The sequence below is a fragment of the Centroberyx affinis genome, unplaced genomic scaffold (assembly GCF_046629955.1).
Source record: "Centroberyx affinis isolate AG114_WGS23_722 - 3 ecotype Tasmania unplaced genomic scaffold, CSIRO-AGI_Caff_v1 ptg000946l_1, whole genome shotgun sequence".
Classification (NCBI taxonomy): Eukaryota; Metazoa; Chordata; class Actinopteri; order Beryciformes; family Berycidae; genus Centroberyx; species Centroberyx affinis.
In genome coordinates this window covers 186,038-208,600 of record NW_027279520.1, presented here as the reverse complement: position 1 = coordinate 208,600, position 22,563 = coordinate 186,038, and the positions used below count along the sequence as shown (strand labels likewise).

The following is a 22,563-nucleotide window of genomic DNA, read 5'->3' as shown; positions in this document are numbered from 1 at the left end:
TTTAATAGTTGAAACCCTGTCAGTCATCTAGCTGTTAAGTTAGTCATGTTTTGGCATTTGGACCAATGAAAACCTGAACCGAAAAAATACAGTATAGGCCTATGTGCTTTAAATAGAAAGGGGTTGCGTAAGAAAGGCTTCAATCAAGACATAAAGGAGATTTTCTTCCACTGCCTGTTCTTCCGCAATATATAGCCTGAATGGATGCCATAATTAGAAATGGTATGATTAAATGCTATAATTAGGCTACTGTGTATCTGTGCATGTGTACTTTCATCATCAAAGATAGAGAAAGCTGTTTTTTCTTCGGTTTCTTTATCTTTCCTTTGATCTGTGTTGCCAAATTCGATGATAATGAAGGGTCTGTACCCTCAAACTGCAACATCCTGGCTGGATGAAGACATTTCAAACTGAGCAAATCAACCACCTGTTCACTCTGGACAGGAACAGATAACTAGCTAGCTTATCCTTCGCAATCGTAGCCTACCAGTAGCCTAAACAAAGCTACACAAAGAAAAACAAAAAAACATTTTTGTTGATAGCATAAAATCAACCATTTATGAATGTCAGAAATACACAAATGTATACAAAGCACTGTTTCCATAAAAGTAGTGTCTTCTTACCCTTTGATGCTAGTATAAAAGATAAAATGACTGTATTATTTCTTAGGAGCATTATTCTGGGCGATTTTTTGGCCTGAATCATCCCCTTTGTCTAGGATCCACCGTACCTTATCCACCTTATGGCTTGGTTCATTGCCAAACAACTCAAAAGTCATTTTTGACAGCATGCCGTGTTATTGTGGTCTGACCAATGTTATCAGCCACAGAAGTAAAGAGAAATATAACTTGATATGATTTATTAATCCTCTCTGTCCTGGAGAAACCAGGACAGAGTTCTCATTGACAGTGATACAGCAAGACACAATGTAGAAATGTAAAAATTTACAGATGTAACTGTAACCTTAAAATTCAAAATTTCCTATAGTTATATTAGGCATTAGATATTTACACAACACATGTAGATTATAGATCAGATATTTACAGTGAATCTAATGAACTCAAAGTTAAAACAACATTAAAAAAAAAGATTTAATCTCAGTAAGAAAGAAGCTACAGTGTGTCACAGTTAAATATACTGTTAATCAAGAAAGGGATAGCTTGAGAAATCAAAAGGTATCAGTGGCAGACCATCTATGCCTTGATGCCTAGCTGGTCTCTTGCTGAGGGATTTGTAATGTGTCTTGTAGTCCCAGTGGAGCACCTTCTCCCTCATGTCTTGGCTGCAGCAATGCTCTCAGGATGAATGGGTTAAAACATGGGCTTTGTAAACTATCGGCCCTCATTCAGTCGTTCATTCTGCACCTCCTCCTCATCAGCCTCTTTATCCCTACTTGTTAGATACATAGACTGTAAAAATTAATGGACACTGTGAACCGCCATCTGTGGTGCAGCACACCTGCTTGCTCAAAACATCCACTCACTCATTTATCATATTTCTTAATTTCTCTACACAAAGAACAGCCACAGCAGCTGCTGTCCACGCTCAATGAAGCCGTAGTATGTGTGAATTCAATGCCGTAGCCCATATGAGGCTGTATAGAGGCTTTTTACCACATGGAGTTTGTGGCAAAAAATGACAGCCCAGGTTCATGAGCAGATGTGTAACTATGAAACTTGAGAATGTTTCACAGGAATTCATCACAGCGAGGCAAAACAACCATTTCTCTTTAGGAATAAATTGGGGAAATGGTCATTTTTGGCTGAACTGTATTAACTGTGTGCAGCCACTAGGTGTCTGCATTCAGAGGTCAGATACTGCTTAGAGGGGTGGGCTCAGCTCCAGTGGAGTTGTGGATGTAGGAGTGGAGTTGTTGGCCCAGTCCAGGGTGAAGTTGGTCCTGGTCTCAGCGGAGGGCTCTGGAGGGGGGAAAGCGAAGTGGACAGCGACACCTATGGCCAGGATGAGAACTGTCGCCAAGAGAGTGAGTCCCCTTCGCAAGATGATCTGAGTGACAGACAGCAGAGCGTTGGGTTTGATGTCTGGAGCGTTTTTGCTCCACTCCGCATCCCCCTGGGACCCTGCTGCGTACTTGTTGCTGCCCTCAGCTTCATGGCCTGGTTTCTGCTCCTGATCCTGGGTGTTGACGGCGCTGTAGCCTGCTGGGGTGGGAGCCTCCTCACCTTCCAATGGGGCCTTTAGGGAAGACACAGAGATGCTTTGTTAATCACTGTGTGAGTATAATATAAATAATAACAATACACACATGAACAGGCACAAAAAGTGAAATTGACTAAACTAATACTACTTAACTAAACATCACATACTGTTCCTACTGTTCACACTTACTGTGTTTGGACAGTCAGCGAGGTCAGGGACCAAAGCTTCAATCCCCACCATGCTAGCAGGACGCTTTGATGTCACCAGCACTGTCTTGCCAGCTCGCAACTGAGCCTGAAAAGACATGAGAGTGAGGCCCACGAGTAGGCACATAAAAATAGATTTAATGTTTAAAACTAATAAACATCTTTGTGAAAGACTAAGACGAAACTGACTCCTGAAAGTGTCTTCCCTAATGGGAGGTGTCCATTTCATGACCAAAATGACATTGCCCGTAGTACCTTTCATTTTTTTATACTATGAGCGGTTTTAAAGGATGATCAGGACATCCTACCTCCTGTGTGACCTTCTGCCAGTTGAGTTTGAAGATGAGAGCAATGAAGAAACCCGTCTGAAAGATAAGGCATATCAAGAGACCCAGCCAGAAGCCTAACAGAAGGCACACACACACAACACACACACACACACACACACACACACACACACAACAAAGGATATAAATATACAGAAAACACACACATCACAAAGTTTAACATATGAGGTCAGAGCTTTCATGTGCATTTGAATGTGTGTGTGTGTGTGTGTGTGTGTGTGTGTGTGTGTGTGTGTGTGTGTGTGTGTGTGTGTGTGTGTGTGTGTGTGTGTGTGTGTGTGCATGTCCATATGCACATGTTTGAGTGAATATGAGACTGGGGTAAAGGCAGAACTCCACATTTGCAGGGAGTAAATGGCAGACTGCAAGGAAGGAAATTACATCAACCATAAAGTTGAGTGGAGCCACACCACTAACAGTTATTAAACGGCTGAATTGAATGGCTAATTGTAAAATCACCTTGTTTGCTGTCACTATGTAGCTCAGGCTCCTAATCGCTGTCACTGAAACGGTGCTAGCGTGTGTCATTTGAAGCATAGACTAGAGTGTGTGTATTTTAATCTGTTCTGTATAAAATGGAATATTTGTAATTCCTATTTGGGTGGATTTCCATTTGAAATTTGGTCACAGAAACACAGAGAAAAAGAGAGAATAGGATGAAAGCATTACCTAATAATCTGAGCTTGGCAGCAAACATCAGAGCTGTTCCCACTGGCAGACATATGAAGTAGTAGGACACTAGGTTGGACAAGGCGGCAATTTTCTGCATCCCAGAACCTACAAGAATCCCTGAGCAGACACACTGAATACACACACAGATTGAAAGACTGAAAAAAGGCATTGGTTCAACAGAAGAAACATGACAGCTCTGTGTACTATTCAATGCGAGTAATCAAAAACAAGACAAGAACAGCATCCCAGTCTGTTCCAACTTACCAACAGTGAATCAAAGAACTGTATGAATGTGTAGAGGCTGAGGTTCTCTGCGACAATCTCTACAATGTTTCTGCAGGCATTAGAGGAAGAAGATCGTTAAAAACAGTGATGTCTTTTGTATGGTACAGCAATGCATGATGGTCTTAAACTCACTCGTCAGAGGTGAATATGTAGCCAATCACAGACTTGGAGGCAGCGATCACAATACCCTGGAACACAGCAAGCACTCCTACAGGGAAAACATTACACAATATTAATCCTGTGTGTGTGTGTGTGTGTGTGTGTGTGTGTGTGTGTGTGTGTTCCTCTTACCTGATAGAACCAGGACCACTTTGGAGGTGACTAAGGCCCTGCCAGTGTCCCCCGCCCCCAGGGCATTCCCAACACGCACACAGGCAGCTGCATGAATACCTAGAGGGAACTGTGAGGACCCCGTATCACTCACTGGTGTCACTTACATGTTACAAAATAATGTGGATTGTAGATGCTCAAGTGAACAAATGTGTGATCCATACCATGTATGTTATGGCTCCTACTTCCAATATCACATGCTGGGCAGCAAGATCCTCCTCGCCTAGTATACCTGATGTGTTAAAGGGAAGATTCAGGTTTTTAAGGAGATTATTCTATTGAGCATTAAAGCTACACCAGGCAACTTCTCACATTGGCAACAGCAAAATGACAGTGACAGGTAACTGAGACCCTTAATACCCAGAAATCATGTGACATACCAAAGGGACGAGAGACAAGCGATGTAACGTTGGCGATGGAGCGCTCGCTCGCTGCTGAGACAATTTAGTTTCTCTCTTAACTTTCAATTTATCACTTTTTGTGTGCAGGGAAGTGTCCATCCCAATGCCAGAATTCAATTTGGGCAAATAGAGCAACTCTGCAGCATCTGTATTAGCGGGGATGGGACGCGCTTCTCTATTGCATGCCCACTTTGTGATTTAGGATGATCAGATGGGAGTATTTTTACATAATAATCTTGCCTAGTGAAGCTTTAATCAAACCACCATTCAGGACATTCAAAAAAAAATTTTTTCAGAGGTTTTGTTAGAAACATAGAAACTGGAGCCGGCTTTTGTTTGTAGTGCAAATGCAAGTCAAAGGAATGTACAATATACACGCACAATACAGTAATTTGTCCAAAAGTGAGAAACTTAAGACATTATACTTAGTTATCACAAACTTTGAGGTGTGAAGGGACAGCATTACCCACAGGATTTGAACCCACAATCTTTTGCATTGCAGACCAATGCATTAACCATTAGGCTACCAAGTTCACTGGGGAAATGGAGGGACCACATAAAAAGGAGGGCCAAGTTACGAGACTGTCCAACCTATAGGCCGTTTAAAGCCTTAGAAAGAGTATTTTAACTGTATTAGTGCACTCCATTAATCAATTACATCGACTTGGACATGGTCCTAGAACATGTGTACAAAGTTTCATAAAAATCCATTCAGTCAATTATGAGATATAAACTTTTTGCATTTGTAGCACCCACTAGCAATGGAACTCCAAATGCTTTTGTGGGCGTGCTCAAGCAACACTCTCCAACTTGTGTTACAAATTTTAGCTTGATTAGAGGAATGGTCAAGGACTTATGGCCAATTTTGTGTTAGGGCCTGTTTCATTAAACGTTTATAAAAGCCAACTGACCAGCAAGGAAACCTCCAATGTCCCAGATCCACCATTCCAAGCAGATCATTAATGTACTAGGAATAGCCAGCTGCATATAGGAGCCCCACTCCTGCAGACTGTCACTGGACCAAGCTGCAGGAAAAGACACAAGTTCACACAAAGAAAAATACTCAACACGGCCAGTAGAGGAAGACAGTTTACTACAACAAATTGGCTATATACATCATTCACCTTCAGACCCAGATGAGTAGCAGAAACATTGATTCAATCCCTGAGTATTACATATTTACATTTGTGTGTCTGTGTATTTGTGTGTATAACTGTGTTTATGCATGCATGATAAGTCTCACCTTCCCATGTCTGCTTATGGAGCTTCCTCCATCGGATGTAGCCAAACAAAAGCAGGCAGATGGTGATCTGAGAGAGGCTGCTAGCTATTGCTGATCCACTGCAAAGACACATAGTAAAACATCATTGTATTTTGGTGTGATTCCATGCTACAAATCTGGTGCCTGCTATTTAACACAGACTCCCCCCTCTCTCTCTTTGCAAAGAAAAGGCAAGCATTCCACAGTGAGGGGTCAGAAGAGGTCAGCAGGTACATGAGGTAAAGGTATGGTAAAGTTGAGCATATCAGCCATTTTAGGAGTTTAAGCCTTGAAAATTAGCACAGTTCCTGCTAGAGATGCTGAGGGCTAGAAGGTCAGACCTTTACATAGCAGAATGTTTGTCCAGCTGGACCCAGGATCAAATCCTGCCAGAGCTTTCTCTTCTCTCTCTCCCCTACCCTGTGTCCATCTCTACTTTCTCACTGTCTAAATAAAGAACAAATATAATAAAAGCCAGTAGACTGACTCTCCTTTAAAAAGAAAACAAATCTTTTTTTGAGTATAGACCTAAATGCATAATGAGCTCTCTGACCTCCTGTTCTGTTCTCTACAAGATCCTGGCTATGCGTCTGGCCCAGCCCCCTTACAACTGACCAAGCTGCTTATCAGTACTATTTGGATAATAGTAATGTGATCAAAGGAGACGGAGAGTCCATTTCTTGAGTTTGCTATAGAGGCTAGACCAATATATTTTGATTTGATTATGGTTATGAACTTGATATCATATCACACAAAGAACACAAAGTCCATCGAAGACGAGAAAGTGGGGGAGGAGCAGACCATGAGCACACCTACATCACACCCAACTTCAAGCTGAAGATTAGGACATAGTTGACACCCAAGTTAACAATGTTTGCTGCTGCTGCTGTGTACATCTGAGGCAGAATGATCCCCTGAACAGATAAAAAGATATAGAGTTCACAATCAGGTACACAATCTGGACAGCTCATATTCCATCCGCATAACGCTGGGTTCAGACCGCAAGCGTAAGCGCCGCGAAGCGCCGCGAAGCGTCAATTCACGCACGAGCAGGAGCTGGCTGTTCACACCAGACGCGCATTTCTCCGCGCTGGTCACCAAGCGATTCTGCTCTACAGGAGGAGAAAACCCTGTGGAAACAGGCTGTAGCTGCTGACACTGTGTTCCAACAGCCACCAAAGCTTCATCTGTTCACTGCTGTCCTTGTAGAAACACTGCTGACAGCTCACTGTACTTTTCCACATGAACTTTATATTTTCCATCTTCTTAATTTCCCCCTTTCTTCACAAACTCCCTCATATCAAAGCTGTCACGTTTATTTGTTTGTTTTCTCAGCAAGAGTCGTGACTTGTGATCAGGCAATAATTAGGAAAGCTTAGGGGACCGAGCTATCTCTCGCTCCCCCTCTCTCTATCTCTGTCTCTTTAAATAATGACATATAGGCCTAAATAAATTAAGTAGCCTATACATAAACAAACTTAAACATGTATCCTTGTTTACTTTTGTGGTAACTCAATAACAGATGCAATTTTCAAAAGACAAGTGATAATTCAAAACCAGATAGATCATCATCCTACAATGTATTGCATTTAAAACTTGCATCAGTGCAGATTGATTCATCAACAACAACAGTGAAGACCCTGGTAAGTTGATCATTTAATATATTTGTGATTCTGTGGTGATATAATGGAGATATGACCATCTATAGTGTTTTCTATGGCGTTTTCCTGTGAAATGCGCGCTGCGGCTCGCGGAGAAAATAGACCAGAAACTGGCGCTCCAGATCGCGAGCCGGCCGAGGCGCGGCGCGGCGCGCCTGGTCTGAACGGTCAAATCGGTTAACATGGGCGCCGAAAGGAAACTGGCTCCGCTTCGCGGCGCTTCGCGGCGCTTACGCTTGCGGTCTGAACCCGGCGTAAGTATTACTTCGAAAGTTTTTCTCAAATCTATAAAATCTTACTTGATTCTGAAGGTAGGCAACTTGTAATTGGTGCAGGAACATAGCCTGTGGGAGGGGGAGACAAAGGGAGTATGGAATTTTCAGAACATTCTAACAACAGACGCAACATAAAGACTGTAGAAAGAACATTCAGACCAGAACACTCAGATTCCATATAAAACTCACATATAGAATGTTCAGACCCAGACAGAATTCTCAAACAGAACACTGAGGCCCTGATTCACTAAACTTTCTGTTGCCTTAAGTGTGAGCTATACATCTGAAGTGACCCATATTAGAAAGCCATGCTGTGCACTAGCCATGATCTATGAGTGAAGAGCGCAGAGAGAATGCAGCTGTTAATACAATACAGCAATATTGCCCCCATGCTTGTCATGCATGTGCAAATCTTGATATTTTGTTCGCACAGTAATGAGTTGGAGACCAGGCCAGGCAGATTGCTACTTAATTCACAAACACTTTTCAGTATCAACTACTCCAATTATTGAAGCATGAATGCAGTCTTTTGAAATGCGGTGATTAGTCAAAGGCTTTGCACAGCATGATCCGTTTGGCCATCAGAGTTGCTGCAGTCATTGCTTCCACACAAAAGCATCGTCCCCAACACGTCAGGCACATAAGGGAGAGGGTATTCCATGTGAGAATATCTTTCTTACAACTTTTAGAAGCTGAAATCATTCAAAGATGCCCCATTCATCATCAATTTGCTGCTAGCCTTTTAAGCACAGTACAGAATGTGCATGCAACTAGTGATGAAATGGGGCAATTTGGGTGAGCAATACTATTTTGGGGGACTGTTTGCACCTCAACTTGATTTGCATTTCTTAGTGATTAATACAGAAACGCTGCACTACTAGCTCAAGCTACTGAGAGCAGAGAATTGTGTAATTTGCCAATACAACACTATTTTAGTGAATTAGGGCATCAGAACTTCCAGACTCCAAGGAAAACACTCAGATGGAACATTTAGACTCTAGATGTTTCAGTACAATGTACTCACTGGAACAGCTGGTAGAAATGCCATCACATAGAGCTGGGCAATTCTAGAACAGGGGAAAACAGAGTAATATTACTTTGGTCCAACTTCAAGTGTGCACACATAGACATTATATCGTCTTTATGTTCTTACATGCTTCTGTGTTTGCATGTGTGTTTGTATGTGTTTGTTTGAAATTTGTCTATATTTCAAATGAAACACATATACAATGACCACTCCCAAATCTTCAAAAGACTGGTGCCAAAGAGAAAAAAACGACTAAAACAGTGTGTCTATATTTCTGGTTCTTTGCTTTATTGTTTCCTTAACTGATTTAACATTTTGCCTTCAATTGACCATCAATATTCCTTGCCTATGGACACACATACAGAGTATGCACACACATAACGTACTAATGTGTCAATTTCATAAAGTATAGGCTAACCAATTACTTTACATGCATTCTTCCAATGTGTGAGTGAATTTACCTTACCACCTCATCCTCCTGTTGCATGATGAGTAGTAAGTTGTGAGAGTTGATGAGAAGAGCCCAGCAGGGCAGACAGAACAGCATCAGGATCAACATACTCCTTTGGAGAATTACTCCCACACGCTTCATGTTCTTACTGCCAAACGTCTGCAAAACACAAATCAGGCCGAGGACTGAGAACTTCAGTTCAAATTTCCAATGTCTTTCCACAGATGGTGGTAAGATGCCATTACACGATAACACACTGTGCTCACCTGAGAAATGAGTGTGTCACAAGCCAATGCAAGGCCATAGCCTGTTGAGGCTGTGGTCACACTGATGAACTGAGAGGTAGGAAACAAAATACCCAAAGTTAGAAAACAAAAACTGTAGTCTAACAGTAGACAGTAGGTGAAGGATACCATGACTGCACAAGTCATATTAGAGTCTGTCCATGTGTCTGTTACTCAGTGTGCTTTTCTGTCTGTCCATCACTGCCCAAATTAAATTGTGGTGTTGGGTATGTTCCAACCGCAAGAAGTGATGAATCGAAACTTACAAACAAGCAAAATGGAAACAGCAGTGAGCGCTCCGTCCAGAGAAAGCTGGACTCACCAACATTTGATCTTTTGCCTCTCTCTACCCTTTGGTATTCTTTGGTATGAAGTGATCACAGACTGGCCAGGTTGGCAAACATGAGCATGCTGTGTGCAGTTTACTGATGTCATCTTACATTGTTACTGTGCATAGCAACATAAAAAAAAAATGTAAACAGTTACACTGGCATTTGGAGCTGCCAACAGTTGCCTAGTGCAGATTTTAGCTTACTGTTTGCTGACACAATTTGTTGTCTGAACTGCTGAGCGAGCCGTTTCAAGCCAGTAAGGTCATCTGTCCCATTAGCCTACTGTTGTTGAGACCAATAGTACATTTAGAAATAATTTGGTAATGTTGTAAATTAGGTGTAAGCCTTTAGGTACAGCGTGGTGCAGAATACTGTAGTTCTATTGATGTTAAGGTCAGGTATGGATGAGGGCGGTTCTGGGACACCAAAACCTACTGTAGAGCCTGCTGGACATGTTGTGGGCCTAATTCAACAAAACAAATGTGATGGGAGGTCTTCACCTTATAACTCCAATAACAAACCTGCACTCACACACTCAACTCTGGGGGGTTAGTAGCCTACTTCATTCCTTTAATACCTGAATTGGGCTTCTGGATAATGCACATGTGTAATATGCTGTATATTGATTGTCCAAGGCTCAATAATTGAATGAAGAAGAAGAAGAAGAAGAAGAAGAAGAAGAAGAAGAAGAATGAAGATTTACTGGGAGAATTTTGTCACAGGCTGGAAAATTGTCACTTAGAAATGCAGAATGTCTTTCTGAAGAACGTCTTTTGCAATATCTTCCAATAGGAGAATATTTTTTCTTCTTTGCTCTACCCTTTAGAAATGTTGTCCATCATTTCCCAGTTTACAACCCTTTGAGTTTGAGGAACAAACTCACTGTTCTCTGTTGTGACAGAATGATTCTACTTAGTTGTAGCCCAAATGTCCCTATTTATATTTAACAACACACTTGAGAAGTAAAAGGCATTCTCCACAAATCAACCAGCAGAATGCATTTCACTTCAAGAGGCAGAGCAACCATAACCCAAAGTAAAAGAACAGAATTTTTTCCTGTTCTGGTTTTGCAATGACATGCAGACCCTGCCGTCTTAATCCCTGCATTCTAAATTTGGCTTTGCTACAACACTGACAATGTCAAAACACTAATGATTTGTTCCTTCATCAGAGCATTGCTGCTTGAATACTCTTAGATTAGTTAAGCTCATTTGTACAGTGATAAAAACAGAAGCAAAGTGATAACAATTGAGTGCAAGAGTGCTAAAAAACAAAAACAAAGATGAGATGCTCTTACTTTTGCTAAATCTGGCTTCTCTGCAACAAGGATTATTCAACTAATGTTGCCCAGTGTAAGCATTTACATCCGAATATTGCTCCTTCATTGGAGCCCTTTCTGTCACTTTTGTGTTTAGAGATAAACAAAAACACTGCATGCACAGATCCCAGCTGCTCAGATGCTCACTAGTTCCTGTACAAGAGACCAGATCACACCAGTTCTTCAAGGCCTCCACTGTCTTCTGATGAAATACAGGTTTCAGTGAAAAGTCCCTCTCATGGGCTTCAAAGCTCTAACATCTAACTGCCTTACTTCTGCGATCTCCAACACCAATCAGCAGAACTGAGCCAGATGTCAACTCCCTGACCCGCATCACCAGCATCACAACAACAGCTTTGGGAGATGCAGCCCTGTCCATCACTGCTTCCACCCATCCCATTAAGCCTACCTATCCCTCTTCTTGCATTTTTCTTATTATTATGAGTAGTGGTGGGAACAGTAGTATTAGTAATGGTAGTACTAGTAGTTGTAGTAGTAGTAGTCGGATTAGTAATAGTATATTTCTGACCAGTTCCATTTATCGTGAGTAAAATCAATATGAGTCTACATGCCACAAAGGAGTGTAGATAGTACCGCTGTGGCCAGTGCATATCCAGCCAGTTCTGCATTGCCTATGTGACCACAGAATATGGCGTTGACAAACGGCAGGAGGAAGTTCAGGATCCGAGACACCAGCTGTAGAGAGACACACAAACGTTAAGACAGAGAGGTTTACGACCATGCAGCTCAGGGATCATCAGGTGAAACTGACGCAGTGTGTTATTGCTGTTAACTGGGTTGCTTTGCTGAGGCATCTTATCACTGCACTCAACTATGTGGAAGTTAATCTTAAATTAAACAGGAGTGTGGTGAAATCACCAGACAAAGTTACTCTACAATACCAACAGACTAAGTGAAATATCTGTAGGTGTGTATATTTCAGAAGAGCAGTTGATTACAGAAGCTTTCTAATGAAAAACGGTGCACTTACAAAAGAAGCTGTAGTAACACTATTACAAAGGATTATAGTGACTGAATGTACTACAATTGTAGCACCTCAGACCCGATGCATAACACAACACCCCCCCCCCTTCCCACTTCAACTTTCCCCTACTCACCAGCGGGCCTGTGAGCTGCAAGACATGGTACAGTTCTTCTCTGTAGGCCAATGGCAGCAAGCGCCTCACGCACGCACACCGGAACAGTTTGGAGCTGACAGCTGCCACCTCGTCTCCCTCAACCCCTGCCGCCTTGGCAACAGAAACCCCAGCAACTGCCCCCGGAGCGCCCGGCGAGGGGCCTGCAGATTCCGGGACATCCAACTTCTCCATTCAAACACAAACGAGGAAGAGGGGGAGAGAGAGAGAGAGAGAGAAGGGAGAGCAGCGAGGGACAGGGGAGAGAGGAGGGAGAATGAGAGAGAGAGAGAGAGAGAGAGAGAGAGAGAGAGAGGGGGAAAGAACGACGCTGCCCTGTGCACCAACACGGGCCAGTCAATCCATGAGGGCCGGGTTAGAGATACAATTGGAGTATGCACCCCTTCAAAGTTACTGATTAAATAACCGGCTGGGGAGGAGGGAGGAGATGAAGACAGCGTGGATATAGGAGGGAGAAAAGAAAAGATTGTGACAGAGGGAGAAGAGGAGAACAAAAGTATTTTTTTGTTTCACCATAACAGGGCAAAGCCGGGCGGATGAATGTTTCTGCTGTATGTGAATGCTGGGGAGGGGATATAGTGTGTCTGAGTATTTGCATAGGCAGTAAGTGCTTTTTTCTCAGTACTGTGTGAACGTGTCTGTTTAACATATTAGGCTGTGTGTGTGTGTGTGTGTGTGTGTGTGTGTGTGTGTGTGGTCTTACAGGGCCCAGTAATCTGATGAAGAATGCCTGTTTGTGCAGTTTACACAAAGACCTCTGATGGCAGGAGCCCTATGGTCTCTGATTAATTTCTAACAGAGCAGCCATGATGTGTGTGTTTGTGCTTGTGTGTTTGTGCTTGTGTTTTTGTGTGTGTGTGTGTGTGTGTGTGTGTGTGTGTGTGTGTGTGTGTGTGTGTGTGTGTGTACATGTACCATTAACCATTGATCTTATCTGCCTCTGAATGTACTTTGACCACTGATTTAATCCCCGGGGTCACCCTCCTTATGTAGATGGTCACATAAACAAATACAGTCACACACACACACATATACACACACACACACACATAAACATACACACACTCCATTTACAGACACTGTAACCTAAGCATTTATTCACTAAGATATAGGTAGTGCTATCTCGTCCTTATGTTAATAAACAACCCAGCCTGGACAATAATATTGATTTAATCTGCGATTAACTCCCCATGAATGACACAGATTCAAGTATACGTTTGACATCTATATCAGTTGTAATAATAGCGAGGCTAAAGTCACCTTCAGCCTTTCTCTGTGGCAAAGTCTGTACGATCAAACAGATCTCTACCTTTAATATGAGAGGGCACAAGCAGAGCGATCAGCTTACCCGTTGCAGCTGAAAAGGCTTCAGGTGTGTGTGTGTGTGTGAGTGTGTGTGCATAGGGTTAGTGAGTGGTCAATTGTGCAATCTCACATAGAGCGCACATGCTTCTTCCCCAGCTGTGTCGCAATTGCTGCTAACCTTTGATCTGTCTGCACCATACACACTTAAGGGGTTTTGTGAGAGCAAGCTAAGAAGATGTCAAAGATTGAATATAGGGTTACTAAATATACAATCTAGTGACGCTTAAAGTGTGTGTTATGGGTTATGGCAGAAACACAGGGAAGTAAAAATCTGTGTAATAATAGCAGTAAGAATAATAAGAAGCTATCCACTGCCTGATAATAATCATTATAATTTTAACTTTATTTTCATGTAGCCTACTTATCATAGCAAAGTTACAAACTGGTTGACAAAAATATGTTTATGAAACCACAGCACAGTAAAATCCACTATTTATATTATGCAAATGCATCAACCAAGTATTAGCAAGCGTGAACTAGGCACAACAACTGGCTCTGTGCATGCAAACTCAATCATAAATCACAGATAAAATAACATCACAAGGCTTATAAAATGAAAATGAGTTAGAACTACTGTAATAAAGAAGAGTAGAGTGCACAACACTGCAGCGCAAAAAAAACAAAAAATAAAACACACCTGTTATGAACTGTAAAACGAGATTAGAGGGGACACAGCATGTTCAATGTGTTCACAATCTACTGACATCACTACATAAACTAGAGAAGTCATCTCTACCCATAAACCTTTTTTTTTTTTTTTTTTTTTTTTAACATATTCTGATTACAAAGTTACCTGACAGTGTGCATGCCTCAAAAGTGATGGTCATCTTTGAAGTCAATATTCAGTGGTCATAATTTGTGGGTCTCTTAGCAGCAGCTGAAGGTATCTTTTTCTGTAGATTTGTCAATTCCTCTCTCTAGTGGGTGAGAAAGGGAGTGCTGTTTATTAGAAACATGCACGTACGTACACACACACACACACACACATATATCAGTATGTTTGTCCACCTGACCCCTGTGCTCCCCATCTGTCTTCAAGTGCTGCATCCACTGGTGTCCTGCTCCTTTGCTCTTTAGTTCTGCACTTGAGGCTGATCCTCATCCTCACCTCCTCCTTCTCCTCCTCATGTAGCACTAGACTGGACTATGGCCCGAGCCACACCAAGACCTTTACATCACACATGGCACAGTGAGTCATTCGAAAATTGAAAATGAGAAGGGAGAAAAACCTGTTAAAGTTGTTACACTAAGGAATATTATGATTCAAAGCCGGATTTATAATTCAAACTTGTTCTCATTTACCAACCACTCACTACATGCTCTAATGAGTAATTTAGTGTCAAGCACAGTTACAACTGAATCCAAGGCTGAAAAAGGCTGGAACGAGAATCTGAGGATGAGCTGTCAAGAGTCTGATGAGGTTTGGGTTCAAACTTTTTGAGTACATAGAAGAAAGGTTCATGTTTTTGAGTATATATAAAAATGACTTACAATTATTGATTATTATTTTCATTTTCTAAAAATGTATGGCATCCCAAAATTGATTAAAAAAAATACATATTTTTGATACCCATGCCCACGGTTTACCAATCGATACTCCAAGTTTTCTAACCCATGCCCTCCATTTCATAATCCATTAAACTATGGATTAAAATTTAGTGTGAATTTCCACGTCAACATTTTTCTCTACAAAGTCTGTATGACTAATGTTGTTGGATAACTTTCATAGCAAATCGCATTATCAATGCATTATGGCCTTGCTGGTCTATTTTGTTGCCGTTCTGTTAACAGGATTAGCAGCTTTTTTTTTTTTATTTAGTCAACCCAGAAAATGATGTAATTATTACTCACATAATTGAGATACATTCATAATAAAAAAAGAAAATACAGTGCTATTTTAAAATAAGTGAAAATATTCCGGTAAAGAAACCAGTAAAAGGTGCATTACATTTTTATCCTTACATCCACACCCAAGAGGTTTAGTGCCACTATAACCAATAAAGAAGTTCCCTTCTTTCCAGTGTTTGCACATTATAAGTGTGCCACAATAAAAGAACTGAACGGGGGGGTGAGAGGGTGTTGACGGGAACAGACAAGCTGAATGATGGGAGGCTAGTTTAGAAATGGTGAAGGAAGTTAAGTTGTAAAAAATGTGCCCTCCTGTGCGTAGGTGAAGCATATAAAGGCTATTCAGGATTCAAACAGTCCTCCACATCCTCCTGTTCACACACAGGGAGCCTCAGAACGGAAACCCAGCGAAGCGAACTGCAAAGAAAAACGGAATAATTCTACGGTAAGCATCTTTCAGTCATCTCAGAACGAACATCTTTTTATGTGTGAGGAGGCTACAAAACTGCCTGAACTATCATGAATCCAGAGAGGGTTGATCATATATTGCTGTTCTGGCATTCACCCATTAAAGGAAGAAATAATAACTCTAACTATTATAAGTAGAACTGTAATTGTGTTTTATTGTCTTCTTATGGCAACCTTACAGTCTTCTGACACACTTGAAGTAATAAGTGACAGCAAGTAGAAACTGACCCTAACAGGAATGCCACAGCGATGAGCCTAACCCTATCTAACAGATGGCTTTCTCTTATTTTAGTCTGTCTTTAACGTGTAGTAACAATAATCACTGGTGGAAAGAAACTATAATGTAACAATGAGTGAGTTTACTTTAACAGAATATTCTAGATACTGGTTCATATCCTGGTAAAGGTCATTTTCAGTGTGAGGTGCTTATATGCATCTTCTTGTCCCTATCCCAAATACCCTTGTAAACATGATGTTTAAGGTGTTTACATGTTTTAATATCTCACATCCTAGATATGTTATCCCAGCTATTCTAAACACGATAAAAAAACAGGAGGTTTTTTTTTAATTATTATTATGTTTTACGCAAAGAAAATTTTACACCTAAGAAAATTTTAGCCTACCTGGAAGAATAACGACAACGAAGTTCATGTTCAGGAGTTGAGGCGAGAGTTCAGGTTGAAATGGAAAAACAATGAATATTTCAGGCGACCGGGCAACTAGTCCACCAATGCGCAGCTCTGTTTCAACTTTTAAAGACATTTTGGAGGAGGCATAAAGGATTGTTTCTGTGTGAATTTTCTGAATATTGTTCAACACTTGAAATTTTGACATTTTTCAGCAAACTAAGTAATATTGTCCTCTAGCTCCTGCAGATTAAGTTTTTTTTCCTGTATTTTGAGTTGAGTTTGAGCAAAACATAGGATGTAGGCACGCAGGTTTTGTCCCTGCTGAATTGTAGAGAGACATGGATGATCAGTAACCTGACAAGTTAGTCTTCCAAAGACCGAGCAGGAGATTAACAAGTTACAGTAACAACCAGAGCAAAGTTTTGTTTGCCAAAACAGCAAAAAAGGAACCCAGGTCGATGAAAACAACTTAAAATATTCTTACAAGCAGCTAGAAGTCCAATTAAGTCAATGTCTTGATTGGAAAATGTTTGCGATTTTATTCTTCATTAGAGTAAAGCAGTTGGTGTAACGCTAAGTGTAATCTCATACTATGCTAATGACCAGAGATGCAAGGTTCACCTGGATCTATCGCTGCAGGAGTTTGGCTGTTAGTTCCAGGACCATAGTCACATATTATGTTCTGTCGAAAAGTATTGAAGCTGTGATATATTAATGCAAATTCAGATTAAATGAATTTGGAGCCAGACAATTTTAAATAAAATGGATTCTCTCTCTGATGATCTTTATCTTCTCTGCAGGCTGATTTAAGGACACGCAAAATGAAGATGATGTTGAAAGCTCCTCTTATCCATTTTCTGCTCTACTGTGTAATCCAGACATTAGGTGAGACTCTTCTTTCCACTTCAGGTTATCCATAACTCTCAAAGTCTGACATCTTACCTGACAGCTTTCACATTCTAACATTCATTTTTTTTTACCACTTTTAAGCAATCCAAGCTTTCACTAGTTTAGTCAACCTTCCCTTAAATGTTCATCTTTCTTCCCCATCCTCCATCTCATTGCCAAGGCATGGAGATCCAGTCTGACCCAGCACTTAGCATGGAGGGATTTGTCCAGACAGAGCTGGAGCAGACTGTGTCCCTGCTCTGCCTGGCTGGAGGCGGCTCCGGGCCTCAGGCTGAGGACGAGCTGGTCTGGCTGAGGAACGGGGCTCTGGTCCACCTGAAGGAAGACAACAAGAAGGGCCGCAGCAGTGTGTGTGTTTCGCCTGTCACCCGTGAAGACAACGATGCCACTTTCACCTGCCAGCTGAAGGGAAATGCCAGTGCAAGCATCTCTGCCACCCTGAATGTCACCTGTGAGTCAAAGAGGAGAGAAATAAGTGTCAGATTTATTGTAATGTATCGTCCTCTTAGGTGTTGTCGTCATTTTGGCACTTTCTGGTTCTGTTCATCCATTATTTTTTCGCCTATGGAGAAGGCGAATGGGGGTTTTGGTTTGCCAATTGTTCTGTTCTTAAAATAGATTAAATAATGTAAGTAGAAATTACATGTGATGAAGTTTTTACATATTTTAACAGGTTACTGAATTTAAAAAACAATATTTAGCACAACAACAATAGTGCAGGTATTGGGTTATCCTCGCTTCACAAAGCCACAAAATGCTGGAGTGCTAAGCTAAGTATGGCTAGCGATTTTTGTATTCTTTTTCATTGCAAAAATGATAACATTAGGTGTAGTTAAACGCAATAATTTTTGCACCCCTATTAATTTTGTTAGACTGAAAGGGGTCAGGATCAGGAATCCCTTATTTGGGCCGAAAAATTACACTTGAGAGGACAATTACGTAGGTATTTTAATCCACTCTGATGAAAATCACTCATTTCACCACACAGAACAACTTAGCAGCCCTAATATTTACCCTGATGTTTCCTCCCCAGATGCCCCGATGCTCTCTGGAGTGGAGAAGGTCGCAGTAGAAGAACAGGCAGAGCTCGTGCTGCAGTGTGATGTCCGGGCCAATCCACCTGTTTCTGTGTCGTGGCAACAAGAGGGAAGTCTGCTGGATCTGACGAGGGGCAGCTTCATGCTGTCCAGCGATGGCTTTACAACCCGGCTAACAGTCAACAGGGTGGACAGGAGTTTGCACCAGGGTGCATATGAGTGCGTAACAGTGTCTCCCATCTATGGAACAAGGAGCAAGATCTTCCAGGTCACTGTCAATGGTTAGTGCACGTAACCAAGTCAGTCTCAAGTCTTGAGGCACAAGTCTCAAGCCAAGTCCCAAGTCTAAATGTAGATTACCAACTCAAGTCTATGTCATCAAGTCTCAAGTCTAAACGTAGAACAACAAGTCAGGTCAGAGCAAATCTAGAGTCCAGTATAAAATCTTAAAGAAAACAAAATATCTAGGACTTTTCAATGCAATACTGTTTTAATTGTATAAACACTTGGTTGATCAGAAGTTTGATTTCTGTAGTGAGTTTCAACTTCATTAAATTCAAGAAATTCAGAGAACAGAATTTAAATTCAGTTGTCTGGTGGAACAAATCTCATAAGTAAGAAATTTACAAAAACACAAGATCTTCACAAGATCTTTTGTCAAGATTTTCCAAACCTTTTCAAGTCATAAAAGTACAAGTCAAGTCCAAGTCCAAGTCACCAAAATGCAAGTCAAGTCTCAAGCAATTACAGTTGTGACTCAAGTCTAACTTGAGTCCCCACCTCTGCTTATGCCACATCTAGTCTTATTTGATATCTTAGCTCTTATCCGCTGTGTATAATCAATGCATGAAATGATACATCAATCAATGATATGCATCCAAGAAAAAGCAGGTGTCTCATTTTCCTCCTCATGGATCTAACACTTTCCTCATCTATAGACATGACCATGAAATTCCCTCTGATGCCCATGGTGGCAGGACTGGTGGTGGTGGCCTGCACCACCCTTCTGGCCATCATCTCACGGTGGAAGAAGATTACAAAGGTAACACACATAAAAATACACTCACTGACTCTGGATCACCAACACCAAACCTAATGCTTTAATTCTCTTTTGACAGTGCTGTAGCAAGTGAAGTTCATCCACAGTTCACCCAACCAGCCATCTCTGTTCCACCAAGTGAGGGAAGCCATGAAAACATCTCCTCTTTTGTATTAAAAAGACTGAGGATATTTCTTTATACAGTATTTAATTTTATATTGTGTTTAACATTTATTAAAATTTGACTAAATGTAGTCCATTGTCTATAGAGTGTTTGCTGTCTGGTGCATTGTGACTTTGTCTTGTTTTATATTACTGTCTATTGATTATAGCAGGCAGACCTGTGAAGACTGCAATATGAACCTGAAGGAAACCATCATGCATTTTGTTACTCTTCATCGTATTTCAAACAACAAGATAAAAATACAAGAAACAAGATATGTCTGAATAGTTCTGGCTCAGAATCAAAATCACAGTTTCTAGTTTCCCCATCTTTATTGAACTTTAACTCCTGACTCAACAACACAAGCACGGCTTGTTAAAATCATGTTATACATTTACTGTCAATGAGACTGAATGACAGGGACTATCACACGCACACACACACACACACACACACACACACACACACACACACACACACACCAGCTATTGTTGCTTCTTCAAGGCCTGGGTCAAGGTCTAGGGTCCTTGTGTTTAAAACAATAAAAGAACCCTAAACAGGTTCACATAAAACAGAATGAGAACAGCACAGTGTTGAATGAGTATGATAGTGAGTATGACAAGAATGCACAGGTGTGGTTGCACTATAATCAGTCACATGAAAATAAGAGATGTAGCTGTCTGCTGAACAATGAGAAGAGGCTTTTATTGTGAAACATGCTTGGGTCCCAAAAAACATGCTTGGGTCCCTTTGAGGCTCCGAGATTGTTACTTTTTCGGAAGCTTTCTGGGGCAGGCAGTCATCCGCAAGTGCTCACATGAGTGTCCAAAAGTCAGTAATTCATAATAATGTGATGCTTCATTTACAATTCTCTTTCCCCTTGCGCCCTCCTCAGAGAGGTCAGAGGTCAGAGGTCAGGGTCAGTGACAGAACAGCGCCCCAGGAGCTGGTAGGGATTCAGTGACTTGTGTTTTCACAAGCCTGTCAGCCTGTGCTGCAAAGACAGACCTGTCTTAACTGAACAGTATTAAAGTGCCCATAGTATGCTAAAATGATCCATTAGTGAAGTTAAATGTCTAGTAATCATATAAAATGAACCATACACTCAAGGTATCATAAAACATTATAATCCTTGCCATATATCTGATAGAAAACTAGTTAAAAGCATAAGACAACTGTGGTTATTCCTACAAAAAGTTACCACTTTTTCTCATTGATGTTTGAAAGTAAAAAATCTAATATAAAACTTGTATTCATTATATAGAGGCTGCTACGTAATGTAATGACATCTGTAGCATTAATGTGTTATTTGCTCTGGCTAAGCCTATATGTCTAGATATCCTCATCCAAGTTCTTAAATATGTAAATTTTATTTATTATCTATTTTTTTTAACATTTAAGAATACTGAATAAATGATGGATTCATTTATGAATAATTCAGAATTAATTTAATGTAAGTAGGCCTAATCAAGTTAGCATGATTGCTAACATAGTTAATTAGCATTAGCTTCATACCTGCTAATTCATAACACACATTTGTTCTTATCAGATTCTCGTTCCCATCACTTGGTCCTGAAAAGTTGTGCTTGTTCTCCGATTATGCAAAATCTGCTCTACAATCTTTTTTGTGTGACATTTTAACAGCTTACCTCTCAGACCCATAATGCATCACTCATGCCTCTTGCCTTAAGATTGCATTGGGCCTATGTTGTTTATTGAGCTGAATCAAGCATTTGATATGGTATATTCCTTAATTAAGTTTGAGTTATTAAGGCATTGCCTACTGACAACAGTTGTGATACAAGGCGTTCCTGTTTATAAACAAACGGCAAGGACATTGAGAGCTAATGGATTATACCGTTGCAGATTTAAGGGATTAGGGGTTAGATTTGAGATGGACTCGTTCGGAGCCCAGGACTGGCCACCCTGTAGGGGGAAAATGGTATTTCACAGTATGATGAAGTATTACTTTGCATGTGTGCTATGATATAGAAAACATGCTCAGTGAGTTGAACTTTCTGAATTATTATTAGCATTATTTTCTAACTGCATCACAAGTGTTGCCAGTTGGTAGTGCCTTGATAACTCATCCTGAGTTTTAGTATATAGTATATATACTGTATATATATGTATAGTATATAGAGCCAGTGCAATGCACCAACCCGTTCTCTGAGATGCGATGCTGGAAAGCTCTAGGTGTTGAGTGATAAAAATCCTTTATAAAGTCGATAACAGTTGGTTAGGAGTGAGAAAGGAATCATACCAACTACAGGAAACAACCCCAAAACATACGGTTTTGTGGGTGTAAGGAGATGGATGTGGACATCTGATAGCCAGCAGTCAGGCCTACTCATGGTTGGAAAGCCTAATATAACATAATGAATCAAGGGGAAACTGCAGTCTCAATTGATGCTCATATTCAGCTATTTCTTCATGTATTCTTCAATGGTATGAAGAGAAGAGAAGGCAAATTACAGCAAAGAGTGCAGACAAGAGTGCAGACAACCAATGAAATGACTTTCTTGTGAGTCCATGTGACTTTTGTTTACAATCCCTGGTTCACTTGTAATTGGGTTGTGTGAAGAATCAAATACAAAAATGCAACAAATTAAACTTTTCCACGATGGTCCATACTCTTGCCTATTTATTATATTAATGTAATCATCCTTGGATTCCTAGATCAACTAATGAAAAAGCATCAATGGGCATGACAGTTTTCAAAGCACAGTAGTATTTTGGTGTTTAAAAGCATTTCACATGTAGCTCCTTAGTGACATCTGCTGGTCAGTTCATTCTAAATCACTTCTCTTCTAATCCCAATACCAAACTGCTAGGTATATAAATAAAGAAGCAGGATTTAATACTGTGAGCAAATGAACAGCCTCACAACGTAAGAGTGATGAATGAGCAGCACAGGTTTTCATTGGCTGTAGAAAGT

General features: G+C 40.8%; 2 protein-coding genes across 2 annotated transcripts; one reads left to right on the top strand and one right to left on the bottom strand.

Annotated features, from left to right (window-relative positions):
• Positions 1–1,821: 1,821 nt before the first annotated feature.
• Positions 1,822–12,341, bottom strand: slc47a1 (solute carrier family 47 member 1). The gene is given in 17 exon segments (XM_071521950.1): positions 1,822–2,196; positions 2,350–2,454; positions 2,675–2,769; positions 3,383–3,547; positions 3,550–3,719; positions 3,803–3,878; positions 3,962–4,070; positions 4,165–4,232; positions 5,313–5,426; positions 5,645–5,742; positions 6,479–6,576; positions 7,623–7,667; positions 8,623–8,665; positions 9,087–9,235; positions 9,343–9,411; positions 11,605–11,706; positions 12,129–12,341. Coding segments are annotated over 17 exon segments (2,094 nt in total).
• A 5,207-nt stretch (positions 12,342–17,548) lies between these two features.
• Positions 17,549–20,589, top strand: tmigd1 (transmembrane and immunoglobulin domain containing 1). The gene is made up of 5 exons (XM_071521952.1): positions 17,549–17,837; positions 18,420–18,704; positions 19,362–19,465; positions 19,550–19,600; positions 20,521–20,589. The coding sequence occupies exons 1-5, from the start codon at positions 17,549–17,551 to the stop codon at positions 20,587–20,589; spliced, it is 798 nt and encodes a 265-aa protein (XP_071378053.1).
• Positions 20,590–22,563: the final 1,974 nt, after the last annotated feature.